Source organism: Marmota flaviventris, chromosome 10 (genome assembly GCF_047511675.1).
Source record: "Marmota flaviventris isolate mMarFla1 chromosome 10, mMarFla1.hap1, whole genome shotgun sequence".
NCBI lineage: Eukaryota > Metazoa > Chordata > Mammalia > Rodentia > Sciuridae > Marmota > Marmota flaviventris.
This window is the reverse complement of record NC_092507.1, coordinates 106,064,325-106,083,004: the sequence shown is the minus strand read 5'-3', so window position 1 is coordinate 106,083,004 and position 18,680 is coordinate 106,064,325. Positions and strand designations below refer to the sequence as shown.

Sequence of the window (18,680 nt, the reverse complement as noted above, 5' to 3'; positions counted from 1 at the left end):
ACTGAATCCAGGGGCACTCAACCAATGAGCAACATCCCGAGTTTCTTTTTTTTTCTTTTTGAGACAGTGTTGGTTAGGGCCTCTGTAAGTTGCTGAGGCTGGCTTTGAACTTGTGACCCTCCTGCCTTAACCTCCCAAGTTGCTGAGATTACAGGCATGTGCCATTGAACCTAGCTCTTTTCTCCATTTTTAATTACCCAAAGACAGGATAATAATGACTCTTGGTCTTGTGATTAATGCTTAAATTTTTGAGGAATTTAAAGTAAGTTAAAATCCATTTATAGGTAACATCAAACAATTTGATAATGACAGATTTGATCTTTGCAAAGTTTTTAAAAAGTTGATTTAGAGAACAAAGATATTGTTTTATTAATTTAATTTCCTATTTTCCGATTTTGTTAGATTTTTGATTGCTTTAAAAAGTACTACAAGAGACAAAGTTTATTCAATTCCTCTTTGTTCTAAAGTCTCTTTTTGGTTTACTACTCTGCTTAAATTAACTACTATTTTTAAAAATGGTATGTTTTTGTTGATACAAATACTTTAAATCTTTAAATGTTTGATAGTCTGAGTATAATACTGTAAATCGTGATTTTTTTGTCTTAACATATTTTAGAGGTAACCAAATTGTCTTCCTAACTCATTAAGCAATGTAATAATATCATCTTATATATTGTTTGCAGTCATTTTAGATAGATAACGTGACCTATACCTCTATGGTTAATAAGGGGCAATCTTGCTTTATTCATCTTCCATCTCAAGACAAGAAGATTTTGGTGTAGGATAGTATGTCTATTTTAAAGGGGCTATCTCCATTGTACTGTTTGCACTGTGATTTAGTTAATAAAACATTTAAATATTTTTTCTTAATTAGTATAATGACATTTATTCTTATAGACTGGGTTCAAGGTTTTCGCGGTACAACAGAACATACCTAAATTCTAAAGATGTTATGGAATATGGCACTAAACTTTCTATCCAGATGGAAATGAAGATTAACCCTGATTGCACAGGAAGGACTTTAGCTGACAGGCACTATTTAGTGCAGATCTGACAGGACTACTTTTACTAACAAGTTGGTTTTCTTTGGATAAAGATGATAGAACTAAAGAGATTATTTTTATTAGTTACAACCTATTATACAGACTGGATTGCTTTACTCTTAATGTTTTATATTTTTCTGGTCTGAGTTAATCTTTCTAAAAAACCTTCTGTTACTTATAATTGGCTAAGAACAAGTCTGCTGACACTGACTCATAAACTGTTGCTTCTCCCCAACATGGGACCAATCAGATCAAAGGCCAAATCAGGACAAAGCTCCTGCAGCATGGAACCAACCTGCATGGCAAATAATCATCATGTATTCGGAGAAAATCTTTCCAAGACAAGAAGGAAAATCACATGAAGTTGTTTTTCAAACCCCACCAAAAATAAATAACCACAAGGTTATGGAAAGAGTTCTTGCACAAACTAACACTAGTCTTTCCTCGAGGTGGAGCCAGTATTTCAGACGTTGTCTCCTAAGAAATAAGCATCTGGTTCCTTTCGCTCAAGTTCCTTGATGGGATCTTACACACAGATCCAATCAATAAACTGCCAACCATGGACAGAGAGCCCAATTCCCTCAAGAATGAAGGATAAAATAAACAGAAAAGATTTGAGTGAGACCACCTTTGAAATAAAAGCAATTTCCTGATAACTGCTTTTCTTCATTCCATACCTCGTCGTGATAAGGACAAGAAGAATGAAGAAAATTAAGACTGATATATTCTCCAGCTAAGGATAGCCTAGCTAAATTTATATATATATAAATATAGATATATATATATATATATGGAGAGAGAGAGATAGATATAGATATCTCCCCCACCTGGCTTGTTTCTATAAACTATAAACATTTCTGAAGGACTGGTGGAGAAGTAATCTAGCTGCTTCTCTCACCAGTTTAATCAAACTGCATAAAATTCATTTTTCTTTTTTTCACCATATACTTATTTCTTATGTGAGTGGCTGCTGAATCCGGGTACCTGGAATGCAGGCAGGCTTCCTGGATTGACTGCCAGTAACACTAAATCAATGTAAACAATTTAAAATTTCAACATCTCTCAAAACCATACACTTTTTATCATTTTTCCCATGAACTTCCTGCCTGAGATACCATCAACTCTCCTCTGGCTACTGTGATTGCCTGCCTACTTTTAACTATTCTGCTTTAATATACTATTCTCCAGACTGTAAGCCATATGATCTTTTCAAAATATAAATCTGACCAAGTCACCCCCTGCTAAAATTCTTTAGAACTTCCATTCCTTTTGGAATACAAAATTCCCTTGATCAAGATTTACAAGGTCAAAAACTGCCACGCTTCTACTTCATAATTCCATAGCCTCAACCTACATGACACTTTTCCTTTCACTTCATCTTAAACTCAAAATACTCCCTCCCAAAAAAGAACCTTTTGGCACTTGTTTCCTCTACTTGATATAGTATTTCTTTCTTTCTCTGGATTTCAATTTAATCTTTATTTGTTCCTTTTAGATATTGACAGTAGAGTGTATTTTGACATATTATACATATATGGAGTATAACTTCCCATTCTTGAGGTTGTACATGATGTGGAGTTACACTGGTGGTATATTCATATATAAACATAGGAATGTTAAGTCCAATTCATCCTGCTGTCTCCTATTCCCATCATTCCTCCCTACCCTTCATTCCCCTTTATCTAATCCAATGAACTATTCTTTCCTCCCCCGACTTGTTGTGTATGAGCATCCACATATCAGAGAGAACATTCAACCTTTGGTTTGGGGGAATTGGTTTATTTCACTTAGCATGACAGTCTCTGGTTTCATCCATTTACCAGCAAAAAGTCATAAAGGCATTCTTTTTTATGGCTGAGTAATATTCCATTGTGTATATACACCATATTTTCTTTATCCAGTCATTTGTTGAAGGGCATCTACGTTGGTTCCATAGCTTAGCTACTGTGAACTGAGCTGCTATAAACATTGATGTGGCTGCAACATTCTAGTATACCGATTTTCAGTCCTTTTGGTATATACTTTTTTAAAAAGCATCTCCTGACTTCTCTAACTACTTCAAATTCCTTTATTATGGGCCGCACTGCACTGTGAACCAATCCTTTGCCTTTAATATCACCGTTGTGATATTACATCTGAATGGCTGATTGTATTTATGAGCGACTATTGGATTAATTGTAGTTCCATGAAGGCAGGATATGAATCCATTTACTCCCCACTGTATACCTAGAGTACAGAAAAATTGTAACACAACAAATGCTTCCTTGATTAATAAATAACCTTATTTGTCCTTCACAACTCCCTTATTAAATATATACAGTTATTTGTCCCATTTAATAGATGGGGAAAATAGAACAATCAGGAGTTCAGGTAAATTATTCTAGGTCATACAGCTAGAAGATAAAGAGCTAGCTGGATACCAATCAAGGCATTCTTATCCTAAGAACCAAGGTATTGATTGGTCTACTGCTGTTCATATGTAACAAAATGCCAGGCCAGTCCTTGTCTGTGTAGTAGTGAATCTTAGAGATTTACTATACCAAATTAATGCTTTAGAATTCATCCAACAAATAGGTATAAAGTGCTTACCAAGTGTCACTTGCTAAGCACTAGGATTACAGAGTAAGTAGGACATAGGCCCACAGCCCTTACTGAGATAAACACCCACTCCACTATTTATTTAATGAGCATATAAAATGTACCAGTCACTATACTAAGAGGGAGCCTAAAATATAAAGAAAACCTTAAATAATTATATTGAAAATGAATTTATTTCATGTGTGAGAAGTGTTAAATAGAAAAAACTTCAGGGTGCTATAGAAATAGGCCATACGGAGACTTATACATAGCCTGGAGTGTCAAGAGAGGTTGTGTAAATACACAACATTTAAGTTGACACTTGAAGTATACATTAGCAAATTAAACACAATTAAAAAAACATTATTGTTATAAGAATTTGTACAAAAGCAATTCAGTGGAGAAAGAATTAGCACTTAGGATTAAGAGTTGCAAAATCAGGTAATGCAACAAGTAAACACAAAATTAAATATCTGTAGTCATAAACAATATTGTCCCCTATACCAGGGGCAAGAAAACTATAGACTTGCATGACAAGTCCAGTTGGTGGCCCCTTTTTGTAGACCCTTAAGCTAAGAACGATTTTTACATGGTTATTAAAAAGAAAAGGAAGAGGAGAGAATTAACACAGATCATACATAACCCACAAAGTCTAAAATTTTTACTAGTCCTTTATAGAAAAGTATGTCAGATTGGGTTTTTTAGCTCAGTGGTAGAGTGCTGGCCTAGCATTTGCAAGGCCCTGCTTTGATCCCTAGCACCACAAAAAAAAAAAAAGAAAATGTTTACCAACACATCCATGCTCCATACACTGAAATCAATTAAAATATAATGAAGCCTTGACTTACAAATTCACTAAACACTATTCTACCCAAACACTAAATATGGGTACTGAATATATATCATGCCTATTTTTTCAGATTGATCTTTGCAGCATAATATTCCAATGTACTAAATTTATAGTTACATAATATGCATATTTTATTTAAATGTGCCACCAACACATATTTAAATAATATAAACACGTTGAACAAGATGGTTAACAAGATGTATAAAAACTGGTACAGATAAAATTAAAGCTTTAAAATCAAATATTATTTTTATATTTTAGCCAAAAACTTAATATAAAATAGTTACAGTGTAAGAGTATAAATCAGTGGATTCAATATTTTTTGGAAAAGTAAATGTTATATATTAATAGGAAAGGTGGTATATTTACCAAGATTTTTTTCAATTCTTCAAGTTCTACTTCTTTGTTATTTTTAAACTGAGTCATCTCTTCTAAAATAAGCAAAAGAATATAAATGTGTTAAAAACAGGATTAAAAGAATAGGAAAGTGGGGCTAAATAATAATGATGCTATCTGAAAGGGGAAAAAAAAGATTAATGCAACTCAAGTACTATAAAACACAGAAGAAGCACAGATTCCAAATTAACTAACTAAAATAATAATGGATAAATATTAATAGTAATGTTTTTATAAATTAATTCCACAGCTAAATGAGCCAAATGTTCACAAAGCAAAATGAATAATGTACCTACATAAAATATATTGTAAATGAAGTCAGTATGTACCTTTATCTTCAACTCATCAATACCTAGTTAAATCTACCTAACCTAAATCTTCACTCCAAACTTAAATGAAGTTATCTTTCCTCAAGCTAACTCTGATCTTGTACTTTGGATTTCAACATTCCCACCTCCTCTTAGACTTTATCTGCTCTATTACTAACATGTACCAACTCTATGTAGAGGAATCTTTTATTTTTCCTATTCCATCTAAAAACCCCATTTGAATATAAAACAAATAATAATTAATCTTTCTGCCCTTCCAAGCTACCATCAGAGGGCTGGGGATGTAATTCAGTTGCAGAGTGCTTACCTAGTGTACGCCAGGCACGGGATTCATTCCCCAGTATTGGGGGGGAGCGGGGGAGAAGGTATGCTTTACACTGTCAGATTTCTCATTTTGTTCCGCAAATTTTGTTAGCTACACATTTCTTTCTTAAATCTATGCAAAACTAATGCCTATCTCCATGACATGAATAAAATTATGATCTCAAAGGTTAACATAACCATTTTATGATGTAACTTATCAGTTTTCATCATTATGAAGCTTGATAGTATTTGATACTATTTTCCCTTTATCAAGACCTTGCATTATTTATATTTCCTGTTTCCTCTCTAACTCCTCTTTTATTGTTGTTTTTTTCTTGTTAATAACCTTCCTTCCCTAGTGATGTTCAGTTGTCACCTAAAAATGTACTGGATCTCAAATATTGTCTTTCCTCACAATTATGGGTTATTGATTATTAGAAATATAATAGAATTACTGAAAATTTATCAGACTCTATACATTTTTAAAAACCACTTACAATAATTGCCCACAATCTTTAAGGAAAAGTCAACAGAATATGACATATCAATATATAATCTAAAAAAAAAGAAATCTGTAACATGCAAAGCCTATTTAAGCAAAAGTTTCATTTTAAGTTAAAGTATGTAATTTTTTAAAATCTAAGGACTGAAAACAATGCAATAGCATGTCTCTACACACTCTTTCACCTCAATCTAAAAAAATTTTAAAAAGACCTCACACACACACACAAAAAAAAAAAAAAACAAAAAACAACATTACTAAAACAAGACAGCCTACCATTAACAAACCAGAAAGCCAAAGAATCCTTGGGGGAAAATAACTTGCACTAATTCAATGAAAACTGAGTAGACCAACTGCACCAGGTTACCAGACCTCCTTCTTCAAAAAACAAAAATCATAAGAATTGTTGTCAAAGGAACACAGCAATGCCCCAAATACCTCATGATCCCTCAGCAAGATAAACATCCCTTATACCAAAAGACAAGCTACCATACCCAACTCTCCTTGCAGTACCTGCCTCTAGTTCCCAGAATCAGAAGAATCATTCTCATTATGTGTGGGTAAATATGAATTCTTACATAATTCAATGAGTAAAAAGTCAGATATCAACAATCTGTGAATACAAGTAAAACTATGAAAGACACTCTCCAAATTCAACTAAGAGAAACTACAACTCAAAGAGAAAGAATTAATAGAGCCAACAAAAGTAGATGTTTTGTTAAGTGTAATATGTTCCAACAGAAAACTATGATGCTGAAATAGGTTATCTAGTGCTCTCAGAATTTAACATTTGGCAACTGAGATTTTAAAACAGCAAAATAAACATAATAAAAGATTTAATTAGTGGGGGAGAAGTTAAAAAAAACAAAGTCCTCCAAAATTTAGGGAAAAGAACAAAGAAGGAGACGGTATAAAACAAAATATAAAAAAATACAAAGGCTAGATCCAAAATTTCCAAACTCTATCCATCAAAACTTCTGAGAGAAAACATTAACACTTAGGAGAAGAAATAATAGATGAAAAATTTTCAGAGCTAAAAATGACAAGCTATCCTCAGATTAAATAGTCCATCAGAAGAAACAGCAATAGTATGATATTCCATTTTAAAACAATATTCTCTCATGCCTGGACTACTCAAATAGCCTCTAAGCCCATTTCTCTGCTTCTGCTTTTTTCCTCATTACCTGTACTGTCCACACACCACCAAATTTATCTGACATACAGAAGATAGTGAGCTTTAAAAAAAAAAAAAAAAAAGTCAAAATCTCTTGATGATTTTCCTTCACTGTTGGAATACAAATTCCTTTCCTTGAACCTACCTGATTTACCTCCCTGAGTTCATTTCATTCCTCTCCATATCAAATTCTCCCTGGTACCCAAGTTTCACCTAATATTTTAAATCTCAGTTATTTTTTAGTCTCAGACAAAGGCTACCCCTGATCACCAAATCTAAATTAGGTCATATTACTCTAACATATTGCATTATTTTGTTTGTGGGCATAAGGGAAAGGGAAAAATTCAAAAGTTATTTCAGAGTTAAAATCTCTCAAATTATATTATAAATTATATATTAAAAATTACAAACAGCAGCAACTAAAAAACCAACTAGATGTGAAGCCAAAAGGAGAAAGAAGAAATTCCAAGATTTCGGTTTTGAGAACTACACTACTACCAAAAGAAGGAAATAAGCTATATTGAGACCCTATGTGATTGTTAATGCTACTTTTCCAAATACAAAACTTTCTACACTCACCCCATCATCCTCTACAACTATCCAAAGACTCTTACGGTCTACTTTTAAAATCTACCTCTTCCATAAATCCTTTCCCAACTATGCAACCCAACATCGATTTTGGCTTCCTTTTGGCATCAGCATCTAAACAGCTCCAACAATAGAAATCTCTGAGCATTTACCCCAAATATAGAAACACGTAAAAAATACAAAGACATATTTTATACTGTTATAATGAAAGGTTAATAATCTTGAGAACTGTTTGCTAATCTTGTTCCCAGAATGTGCTGTCCCCAACTGCCAAACTGCAGAATGTATTCCCTCACCCGGTTGCAGGCAAACCGCCCACTCCCCCTGACCCGGCAATGAACTTCCCTCCCTGCCCTCTCCAAGGAAAGTATATAAGCTCTGCTTAAGCTGTTCTCAGGGCTCTTTGCTCTATTCAAGTGAGCTCTGAGCCCCAGCATGCTGGACCCCAATAAACCCTTTGCTGTTGCATGAGACAGTCTCTTGGTGGTCTCTTCCTCCGACGCTTGCCTGACCTTTACAATAATATAAATATGTATTATTTTCATTATAAAACATAAGAACAAATAGAATTTTTAATATTTTCTTCCCTTCCCCTAATATAATTCTTGCTAATCCTTCATTTTGGACACCACTGATCTAAATGTTTCCTATGTTCAAACTTTTTCTCATAATAATTAGAAGTGTCACAAGGACATGGTATTTGACTTCCTCTATATGTTCCCACAACATATAGACAATACTAAAAAACACACAGTATTGTTTCATAGTTCTAGAATTTCTTATTCAAACTTCTCATAATGCATTATTATGAGAAAATCACACTGTTCATTGAATTTGTAATATGACTAATATCAGCCACTTAATTTCAATACTGAGCTGAACTGTTACAAATAAATATCCATTAAAGATATTTTAAGAATAAAAATTATTCCTTAATCTACAACAAATGCTCTCTTTAGACATGAAAGTTGTAGATAACATATAACAAAGGATCAGGTTTTTATATAAAAAGTTCATAATCCAACATAAATGACTAAATTTTAAAATTCAGTTAAAATATATAGACATTTCTTACCAAGCATTATTAAGGTCTATGAATCTTAGAATAAGGAAAAGAGAATACAAACATCTCTTAGGTTATTTACATTTCCAGATATCAATGACCTAAATAATGAAAATGAATTGTCTTTTTTAAGATTTAAATTACCGGAGTTGGGGCTGTAGCTCAGTGGTGGAGTGCTCACCTAGCAAACATGAGGCACTGGGTTCAATCCTCAGCACCACACAAAAATAAATAAAGATTTCATGTCTGTCTACAACTAAAAATGTTTAAAAATTTTAACTTCCTATATTCAATTATGTTTTCATAATTAGCCAATATTATCAAAATAAATGTTATATTTTCTAAATCTTACCCAGTTCATTTGATTTCTTCTGAAGCTCCATGGTAAGTTCTTTCAGGTGATCTTCATTTTTTCCCAATCTTGTAAGACATATTATTTTGCAATGTAAAATATTTTTATCAGAATACATCTAATATCTAAAACTAGTATAGTTTCTTAGAATAGATTCAACCACTCAATTAGTAAACATTTATTGAATATATATATAATGTTTTAAAATATTACTATTATAAAAATATGAGTATTATAAACATTATTGTACATTTATTACATCTACACAAAACCTTAAGGTTATGATAATTTGTCTCTTAACTATTGATAATCAAATTAATCTATTTTAGAACTTTGAGATTGAACATAATTATTATTATACTAAATTCTGCCTAAGGAACAATCCAAATTGCAAAACATGTATAATTTTCTTGCTTTTGCTGACTTTCTGGTTTTGCAAACTACAAAACTGAGATAATTGGAACAAATGAATCTAAGGTAACTCACAATTTTAAAATTTTAAAATTTCCTGGATAGGTCAATAAAGAATATGTAAGAATATGGAGAACTAGAAGAGCTAATTTTCTTCCTTTACTATGCATAATCAGTAAGATTAAATTACGATGGTACATAAATGGGATAGTACACCATGTAGCTACTGAAAATGATATACAGTCCTTATTTATTAATCAAGAATTTGGATATTAATAAAATAACATAGAATAAAATGGCAAGTTAAAACAGTATTTGTGTAAACAATACACATAAAAGACACATACAAAAGAAATACTGGTAGGCCCAGGCTATGACTTGGGAGATAGATCTGTTCCTCTCCTGTACCCTCCCAAATTTTATTAACCCAAAGCTAATGAGACAGAAATATTTACCAGGTCTCATAACACAGCTTTATTTGAATACTTTCTTAATATCAAGAAAAACAGAGTCTTAAACACTCAAGTTTTATACAAACTGCTATTTAGATGAAATGCAAATGAATATTTTACACACAGATAATCATATCCATTAATTTAATAAATATAGAGTATTACCTACTCTATCCAGAATAGTTACTAAGTTTATAAAGCAGATATAAGGTTATAGACCCCAGTGAAACAAACTTCCCAGCCCAGAAATTATTCCTATGAAGCTAATAATAATCCATAATTTCAATAGATATGTTGTAACCAGTGTAACACACCATTCTGTGCAACTAAAATGTGCCAATAAAAATAAATATGTTCTATTTCTATATCAGCACTTAAAAGTTTGTGGATAAAGCTTGACTCTATGGTAAAGAATGCATGGGAACTATCTAAAGAATACCTGCTTTTAAATCTTTTCCTGGGATGGGATATCTGCCTACCAAATACAAAAAAAAAAAAAGACTTGGCTATAGTTGTTACAGGAATTACACAGCAGATGACAATGAACAGAAATGGTACTGAATATTAGAAGCAAATTGTTTTTATTCATTTAAAGTAAGAAATAGTTTACCTTTGCTGTTCTGTTCTCAATAATTCCTCCAAGTTGCAGATAGTTGTTTTAAGATCAGTAATCACAACTAAATGGGCAGCTTTGGCTTTATTAAATTCTTCCATTTGAGCTTCTTTTTCTTCAGTGAGCTGACATATTTTTTTTGTTGCTATCTGTAAATCTTCCTCTGAAGCTTTCTGAGTACTCTAAAATAAGTACAAAACCAAAGCAATAATTCAAAGGCCTTAAGGAAAAAAAAAAAAAACCCTGACGTTATCAGATTCTATAAGTTTGCTGCCTTTTTCGCTCTTAACTTCTTCCTATTCATCAACCCTTCCACTCCCCGTAGAATACCCACCCACTTATTATTTAAAATCACCATTTTTCAAATCCCACCTATAGCTCCAATTTCTCCATGGAATCTTCCTAACCAATCCAACCCACAGAGTTATTTCAATTCTTAGAACTATTATAGTAATTTATTACTCTAAATCACTGTTGGTATACCCAGCTTGATCCTGTATTTCACTTATATTTTTGATGTGTTTTTATCCATTGTCTATGACTAAATTATAAGCATTTTGTAGACTGGTATTTTTCTTCTCTATTTGAAGCTCAGGGTTCTTGTACATAGTATTATATTCAATAAATATTTGTTCATTATTGATAATGTAAGATTTACTACACCTAGTCAGTTTTTAAATCATACCACACTTATTTGCAAAGACATTTTAATATCTTCTAGTTCTGATGTCAAAAGGTCCTTCTTCTCATTTGATTCTTTTAAGCTTTCATTCTGTAATTCTAAAAAAGAAGGTTATAAAAAGGTAGTACTTAGTAGAAAATACATACCAAGAAAACTAATTGTTACTTGTAACAATTACTTTTTTCTCCATTAGATAACACAGTCCAAAATGGGAGAATTATGTGACTACAGACACACTAATTTTAATCAAACCTTTTTGATCAAAGAACTCAAAGACTAATTATTTTTAAACCTATTAAATATTTATAATTTACAATAGCATCAAAACAGACATATAAGAGGAAGCAACTCTGGTAGGTGGATTAAGAGACTTCCCTTATTTGTATTTGTATCAGACCGCTTACATATATCATGCACCGTTTCATTCATTATTAAGAATATGCTTTAGAAATAGAAAAGAAGCGAAGTTTTATCACTATTTTAAAGTGTACAAGACTCAGTGAGGTTCAGTACCTCAGCTCAAATATCTCAACTATGGGAAAAACCTGTACATTAGGTCATCAAGAAGATGGTTTGGGCCTTTGTTTTTTATTGCTGTTGATTTTTATCACAAAATGCTTGGTCAATTCCCTGTGGGAATTCATCAAAGATGAATATTTAAAGATTGTCAGTGCTAAATTTAGAAACTGGAAAAAAACCTAAATATCCAAAAATAAATGTATTAAATGATGATGGTACATAAATGGGATAGTATACCATGTAACAAGTAAAAGATAATACAGTTTTTATTTATTGATCAAGAATCTGGATACAGAGCTAGGTAGAGCACTTTCTAGCACATGTGAGGCATTGGGTTCAATCCTCAGCACCGCATAAAAATAAATAAATAAAATAAAGGTATGTGTCCATCTATAACTAATTTTTTTTTATTTTGGAAAGAAATTAATAAAATAACTGAATAAAAGGGCAGTTTAAAATAGTATTTATGTAGGGGCTGGGGCTGTAGCTCTGTGATAAAGTGCTTGCCTTGCATATGTTGAGGCACTAGGTTCAATCCTCAGCACCACATAAAAATAAAGATACTGTATGTTTATCTACAATTAAATAAATAGTTTTAAAAAATAGTATTTATGTAAACAATGCATATAAAAGGAAAAGATACATACTAAAATATTAAAAGCAACTCATAACCTAATGGTGAAATTATTATTTTATTTTCATGATTGTCTATATTCATTTTTAGCTTTTTGTTTGTTCGTTATCAGGGACTGAAACCAGGGGCACTTAACCACTGCGCCATATCCCCAGCCCTTTTATTTTTTATTTTGAGACAGAGTCTCACTAAGTTATCTAGGGCCTCACTGAGTTGTCATTTTTAGTTTTCTGTTATAAATATCAACTATTACATTCCTTCATTTGAATATTAAGTTATGAAAAAAGCTTTTGGCCCCACTTAATGGCTAATGTTTATTAAATTCTAAGTCTCAGGTACTAGTATATATGTGTTTTATATGTATGCATTATTTTTTTTATTTTTTGGTACTAGATATTGAACCAGAGCCTTGTGCATGATAGGCAAGCATCTCCCATTCTTTTTTCCACCTTAATTTTGTATGTGTGTGTGTGCTGTGGATTGAACCGAGAGACTTGTGCATGTGAGGCAAGTACTCTACCAACTGAGCTATATCCCCAGCCCTTCCACTTTAAAATTTTAAGACAAGATCTCACTGAATTGCTCACAGGCTGACCTAGAACTTTTATAACTCTTCTGCCTCAGCCTTCCAAGGAGCTGGGATTTCAAGCATATGCCACATATCCAACAGGTGCATCATTTTTATACCTCATATACACTCTAGGAGAGGAAAGAAGTTCATCATCTTCTTTGGATTCAAGTTATATTACATCTTCTTATTCTAGCTACCTGGCCTTGACCATGACTGAATCAGTTTGACTCTAATTTTCCCTGGAAAATTAGAATCATAAATATTATTCATATCTTAAATGCTTCAAGGTAATACAACTTAAAATCCTTAACTACAGTATATAGTATATAATCAATAAAGGCTAACAACTATTATGATGATGAAAATGGTGATATATACAAGAAAACTGACTTTAATATTCATGGTATTTATAATACAATTAGCCAGGTAGACAAACAATTGCAAGTGCTGATGGGTATATGCAGAGGACACTTAAGCAAAATAGCTCAACAGGGGTAGAGGTTAAGGGAGGCAGGGATAAAGAGGGAAAGTTCAGGGAAGGCTTCTAGAAATTGAGAGTTGAGTTGAAATATTTTAAAGAAATTAAGAATTGGTAATAATAATAGGAGTTAGCTTGGTGTGGTGATAACACACCTGTAATCCCAGTGGCTCGGGAGGCTGAGGCAAGAGGACTTTGAGTTCAAAGATAGTCTCAGCAAAAAGTGAGGCACTAAACAACTCAGTGAGACCTTGTCTCTAAATAAAATACAAAATAGGGCTGGAGATGTGGCTCAGTGGTCAAGTGCCCCTGAGTTCATTCCCCAGTTACCCACCCACCCCCTGACCCCCACCAAAAAAAAAAAAAAAAAAGAATAACAGGAGTTAGGAGAAAAAAGAAATTACAAACAGGTAAAGTGTACAAAGGCAAAAATAGAAGAGACTGGATAATACATTCTGGAGTCTAAATGAAATGTATTTCAGTTATATGTCTTAAAGTATAAGGGGGTCTAAGTTGTATACATGTATTGAATTATCACACTGGACTCCACAAATATATGCAATTATTACATGTTAATTTTAAAAGTGATAAATGATAAGGGAGGAGTCATCACAGTTATGATTAGAAAGAAAATAAAATTATAATAGGATTTATATGACTTGCTTAGAATCTTTTGCTTTATAAGCCACGAGGACCATGCAAAACAATTAAGGATGTTAAATAACAGAATGATGCCTCAGGTTTTATTTTTTTTTTTTAAAGTTCCATTCTGGAGGGAAAATGCATAAAATGAAAAGGTCACTGGTCTTATTCTGAGTATAAAAAACATAAGAAAAGTACATCAGGAGAGAGGGCAATAATGACTAACAACTGTGGTGTTCATTATGACTATAAAACTATCACCAGACTATATGAAATAAATACTAATGATAGACATTATGATCTACCAGACTACATCATAATCACAAAACCAGCCTTTAGGCAAAAATGGGAATTAAAAATGATTTTCCAAGCCAAAACTTAAATTTGAAGTGCTCCTCAGTTCCCCTAGGATGCCAAAAGATTCAAGTGCAAGTTTTCCCTACAAAAACATTCTTAAGTTCTAGTCCAAAAGATAAAATTACATCTTCTGGATCCACAGATGAAGTTATACCACCTCATGATCCAAAAACACAAGGGAAGCAAAGCACCAAGAGCAGAATCTGGTATAGTGTAAAAGCCATCTTGGAGTTACAAAGAGTTCAGATGTCAAAATTACTAGCTATGGAATAAAAAATAAGCATTTTTACATTCTTTAAAAATGAAAAGGAAGTTATCAATAAACTAAATAAAATGTCTACAAATTATATGTTAAACTGAAACTAAAAACTGCACTGTTGGCTGTTTACACCTCTAAGAAGGAGTAAAAATTCAGGATTAAGTACTAAGAATATTAAAGGCATAACACTCCTGACAAAGTAACAAGATTGTACGAGGTCAAAAGCAAACAGAAAGGGCTGGGGATGTAGTTGAGTGATACAATGCTTTCCTAGCAGTGGGTTCAATCCCTAGCACCGGGTTCAATCCCTAGCACCACAAAAAAAAAAAAGCCTGCTTTTTATACTGAGGACATATGTGATCCTGGCAAAGTTGAAATCTGACTTGAAATTATGATAAGATCAAGAAAAGAAATATTAAAAGCCAAAAAATAGAGTAAAAAAAAATTCTGTACAATAATCTGAGAAACTCAGTGTAAGAGGCAAAAGCAAATTAGAGGCAGATTTGTAGGCCAGATTGCTATCAAATGAGTTGTTCAGGGAACCCCAAGTTTTGAAACTAACTTAAGGTGGTCCCAAATGAACACAGATACCATGTAGATGGCATAAGTAAAGGCAAATCCTCCCAGGAGAAGTTATCTACATATTAGACATACCTTAAAGTATTCTTGCAAATAGTTCTTCAGGTTAAAAAACAATGCGCATAAAATCAAAGAGAACAAGGCTTACAAGTAAACAGTCCAGACTAAAAACTATCAGAAACAAAATAGAGGATGAGGACCACAGACATTTAAGATAAAGAATTATCAAAATGAAACTATAAAACAGTGATACTTAGTATATTTAAAGATATTTTGAAAATCCTGAAAAATATAAAACTATATAAAGTAGAATAGTAGCATTGAAAAGAATAACAACATCTCAGTAACTAAACATCTCAGTAACTAAAAATTAAAGAGTTTCATAATGGGTTAAAAACAAATAAGAGAATTAGTGAATCATGAGATAAATCAGCAGACTTTAGCCAAAATAAGACATAGAAAGACAAGCTATTAAAAAAAAAAAATGAAGATTGGTACAGCTGATAAAGTCAGAAAATTAACAGTTGTTTTACTCATTTTTTAATTTTTTTTTTACTCAGAAAAAGTGAGAAATAGAATGCGTATAACATCTGAAGGGATTACCAAGAATTTTTAGGAAGCAATAATAAAGGATACTAATTTATACTTTCAAGGAGCCATAAAACAAAACTAAACTATACCTTAAAATATATTATTATAACTACTAGAAAATCAAAGATAAATAAATAGCTGAAAAGCTGCAAGAGAGGGAAAAAAATACCTTATCCTAAAAGACTGAAGAGTTAAGGTAACAATTTTTTGAACAACAACAAAAAAAATATACAATAACCAAAATAAAAAGCTCCGTGGACAGGGTCAGTGACGAAAAAAGAAAACAAGAGGGGACAAAGGAAAGAATCAGTGAGCTAGAAGACAGCACAATAAAAACTAGCAACTTAGGAGGCTAAGGCAGAAGGGTTACAAGCTTGAGGCCCCTCAACAATTTAGTGAAGGACCGGGGATGTGGCTCAAGCGGTAGCGCGCTCATCTGGCATGCGTGCAGCCCGGGTTCGATCCTCAGCACCACATACAAACAAAGATGTTGTGTCCGCCGAAAACTAAAAAATAAATATTAAAAATTCTCTCTCAAAAAAAAAAAACAATTTAGTGAAGTCCTAAGCAACTTAATAAGACCCTGTCTCAAAATAAAAAATAAGCAGGACTGAGGATTTAGCTCAGTTGTAAATCACCCCCTGGGTTCAATCCCCTGTACCATTAAAAAAAAAAAATTAGCAAATCTGAACAACAGAGAGAAGATAGAATGAAAAGTAAATTAGAGGGTTGGGGCTGTAGCTCAGTGGCAGAGCACCTGCCTCACATGTGTGAGCCACTGGGTTTGATCCTCAGCACCACATAAAAATAAAGACATTGTGTCCATCTACAACTAAAAAATATTAAAAATAAATTAGCAGAGTTTTAGGGATCTGAGGGAATATAAAAACAACAAAATATCTAACTTTTCATGTCATCAAGAATTCCTGAAGGACAAGAGAAAGAAGGAAAGGCTAAAAAATATTCAAAGAAATAACAGCTGAAAATTCCGCCAAATTTGGAAAATACATAAGATGCAAGAATCTTAGCAAATCTCAGAGAGTAAGGTCAAAGAAATACAACAATACACATATTTAAAATTCTGAAAACTAAAGGCAAAGAATCTTAAAAGAGGCCAGTGATGAAGACCTCACACACAGGGAGAAAACAATTAGATAACAATGAATTTCTTATCAGAATCATGGAAGTCAGAAGGATGTAGCAGAGTATGGGTGTTTGCTGGTACATTGTATTTTTTGGGTCATTGGGATTGCTCTAAATATAATTTAACAAAGATCTACATCCCCTAACACTTAATTTTTTTTTTTTTTAAAGACAGGGTCTTGCTGAGTTGCCAAGGCTGGTCTTGAACTTGCAATCCTCCTGCCTCAGTCAACAAGGTAGCTGGCATTGCACCTGGCCACAATATGTTTTAAATGACGAAAAAAAAAATCTACTTTTTTTTTTTTTGGCACTGTGGATTGAACTCAGGGGAAATTAATCACTGAGCCACATCCCCAGCCTTTTTGTATTTTATATAGAGACAGGGTTCTCACTGAGTTGCTTAGCGCCTTGCCATTGCTGAGGCTGGCTTTGAAGTCTCAGCCTCCCGAGCTCCTGGGATTACAGGCGTGCGTCACTGCGCCCAGCTGAAAGAAATACCTATCAACTAGAAAGAATCCTATTTAAAAAAAGGGAAAAAAATTACAACATTCCCAGATAAAGGAAAATGAACTGGATTTGCAAGCAGACGTCCCTAAACAATAACTACAATAAGTCCTCTAATAAAGAAACAGTGAAAAGACAATTGTGAACATCAGAAAAGAAAGAACATGATAAACAAAAATACAGGTAAATATTGTAGGTTTTCCTTCACTTCTTGAGTTTTCTAAGTTATGTATTATACTGAAAGCAAAAAAATTATAATACTGTATGATGTGGTTCTAAATGTGTATAAAGGAAACATTGAAAACAATTCTATTACAAATGGGAATGGTAAAAGATGTAAAACAATGAGTAAAGATCTCTGTACTTAAACTTGAAAAATAATGATGTCAGTAGATTGTATTATTATCATTACCAAGAGCAGCCACTTTTAAAAGTCTGTAGAGAGGGGCTAGGGTTGTGGCTCAGTGATAGAATGCTCATCTAGAGGCACTGGGTTTGATTCTCAGCTCCACATAAAAACAAATGAATAAAAACAAAGGCATTATGTCCACCTACAACTAAAAAAAAATATTTTTTAAAAAGTCTGTATAGAGACACACAAGAAAAAAAACTTAAGTGCAAACAGGATTCTAAAAAAAAAAAAAAAAAAAATTCAAGTAGCCCTCAGGAAAATTGAAAAGAAAAAAATAGAAAAATAAAAATAAGAGGGAAAAAGAACAGATTTAAGCCTTTATATACCAGTAATTACATTAAATATAAATGATATACATGTAAAAATTAAAATAAAGAGCTAAGCATACTGGGTTTTTAAAAAGCAACTGAACTATATGCTAGCTACTAAAATCTTATTTCATATATAACAACTTAGATAGCTTGAAAGTAAAAGGTTGGAAAAAGATAAAACGTATAACTATTAGTCAAAGGAAAGCAAGAATGACAACATTAAATCAAGTAACATACATAACAGACATCAAAGCAAGAAATTACTAGAAAAAGAGATTATATAATGATAAAAAGTCCATAATCAAAAAGACATAGCAATCTTAGTACAAGTATACACAAATAAAA

At 32.5% G+C, this 18,680-nt stretch overlaps 1 protein-coding gene across 2 annotated transcripts in view; it reads right to left on the bottom strand.

Moving 5' to 3' along the window:
- Sycp1 (synaptonemal complex protein 1) overlaps positions 1–18,680 on the bottom strand; it is a 115,874-nt gene that overhangs the window by 71,513 nt on the left and 25,681 nt on the right. For both annotated transcript variants that reach the window (XM_027940303.2, XM_027940304.2), the window contains exons 12-15: positions 11,339–11,433; positions 10,651–10,835; positions 9,178–9,245; positions 4,840–4,901 (exon numbers count right to left, since the gene is read on the bottom strand). In XM_027940303.2, the coding sequence (XP_027796104.2) occupies positions 4,840–4,901; positions 9,178–9,245; positions 10,651–10,835; positions 11,339–11,433 (410 nt within the window). The remainder of the gene's footprint in view (positions 1–4,839; positions 4,902–9,177; positions 9,246–10,650; positions 10,836–11,338; positions 11,434–18,680) is intronic.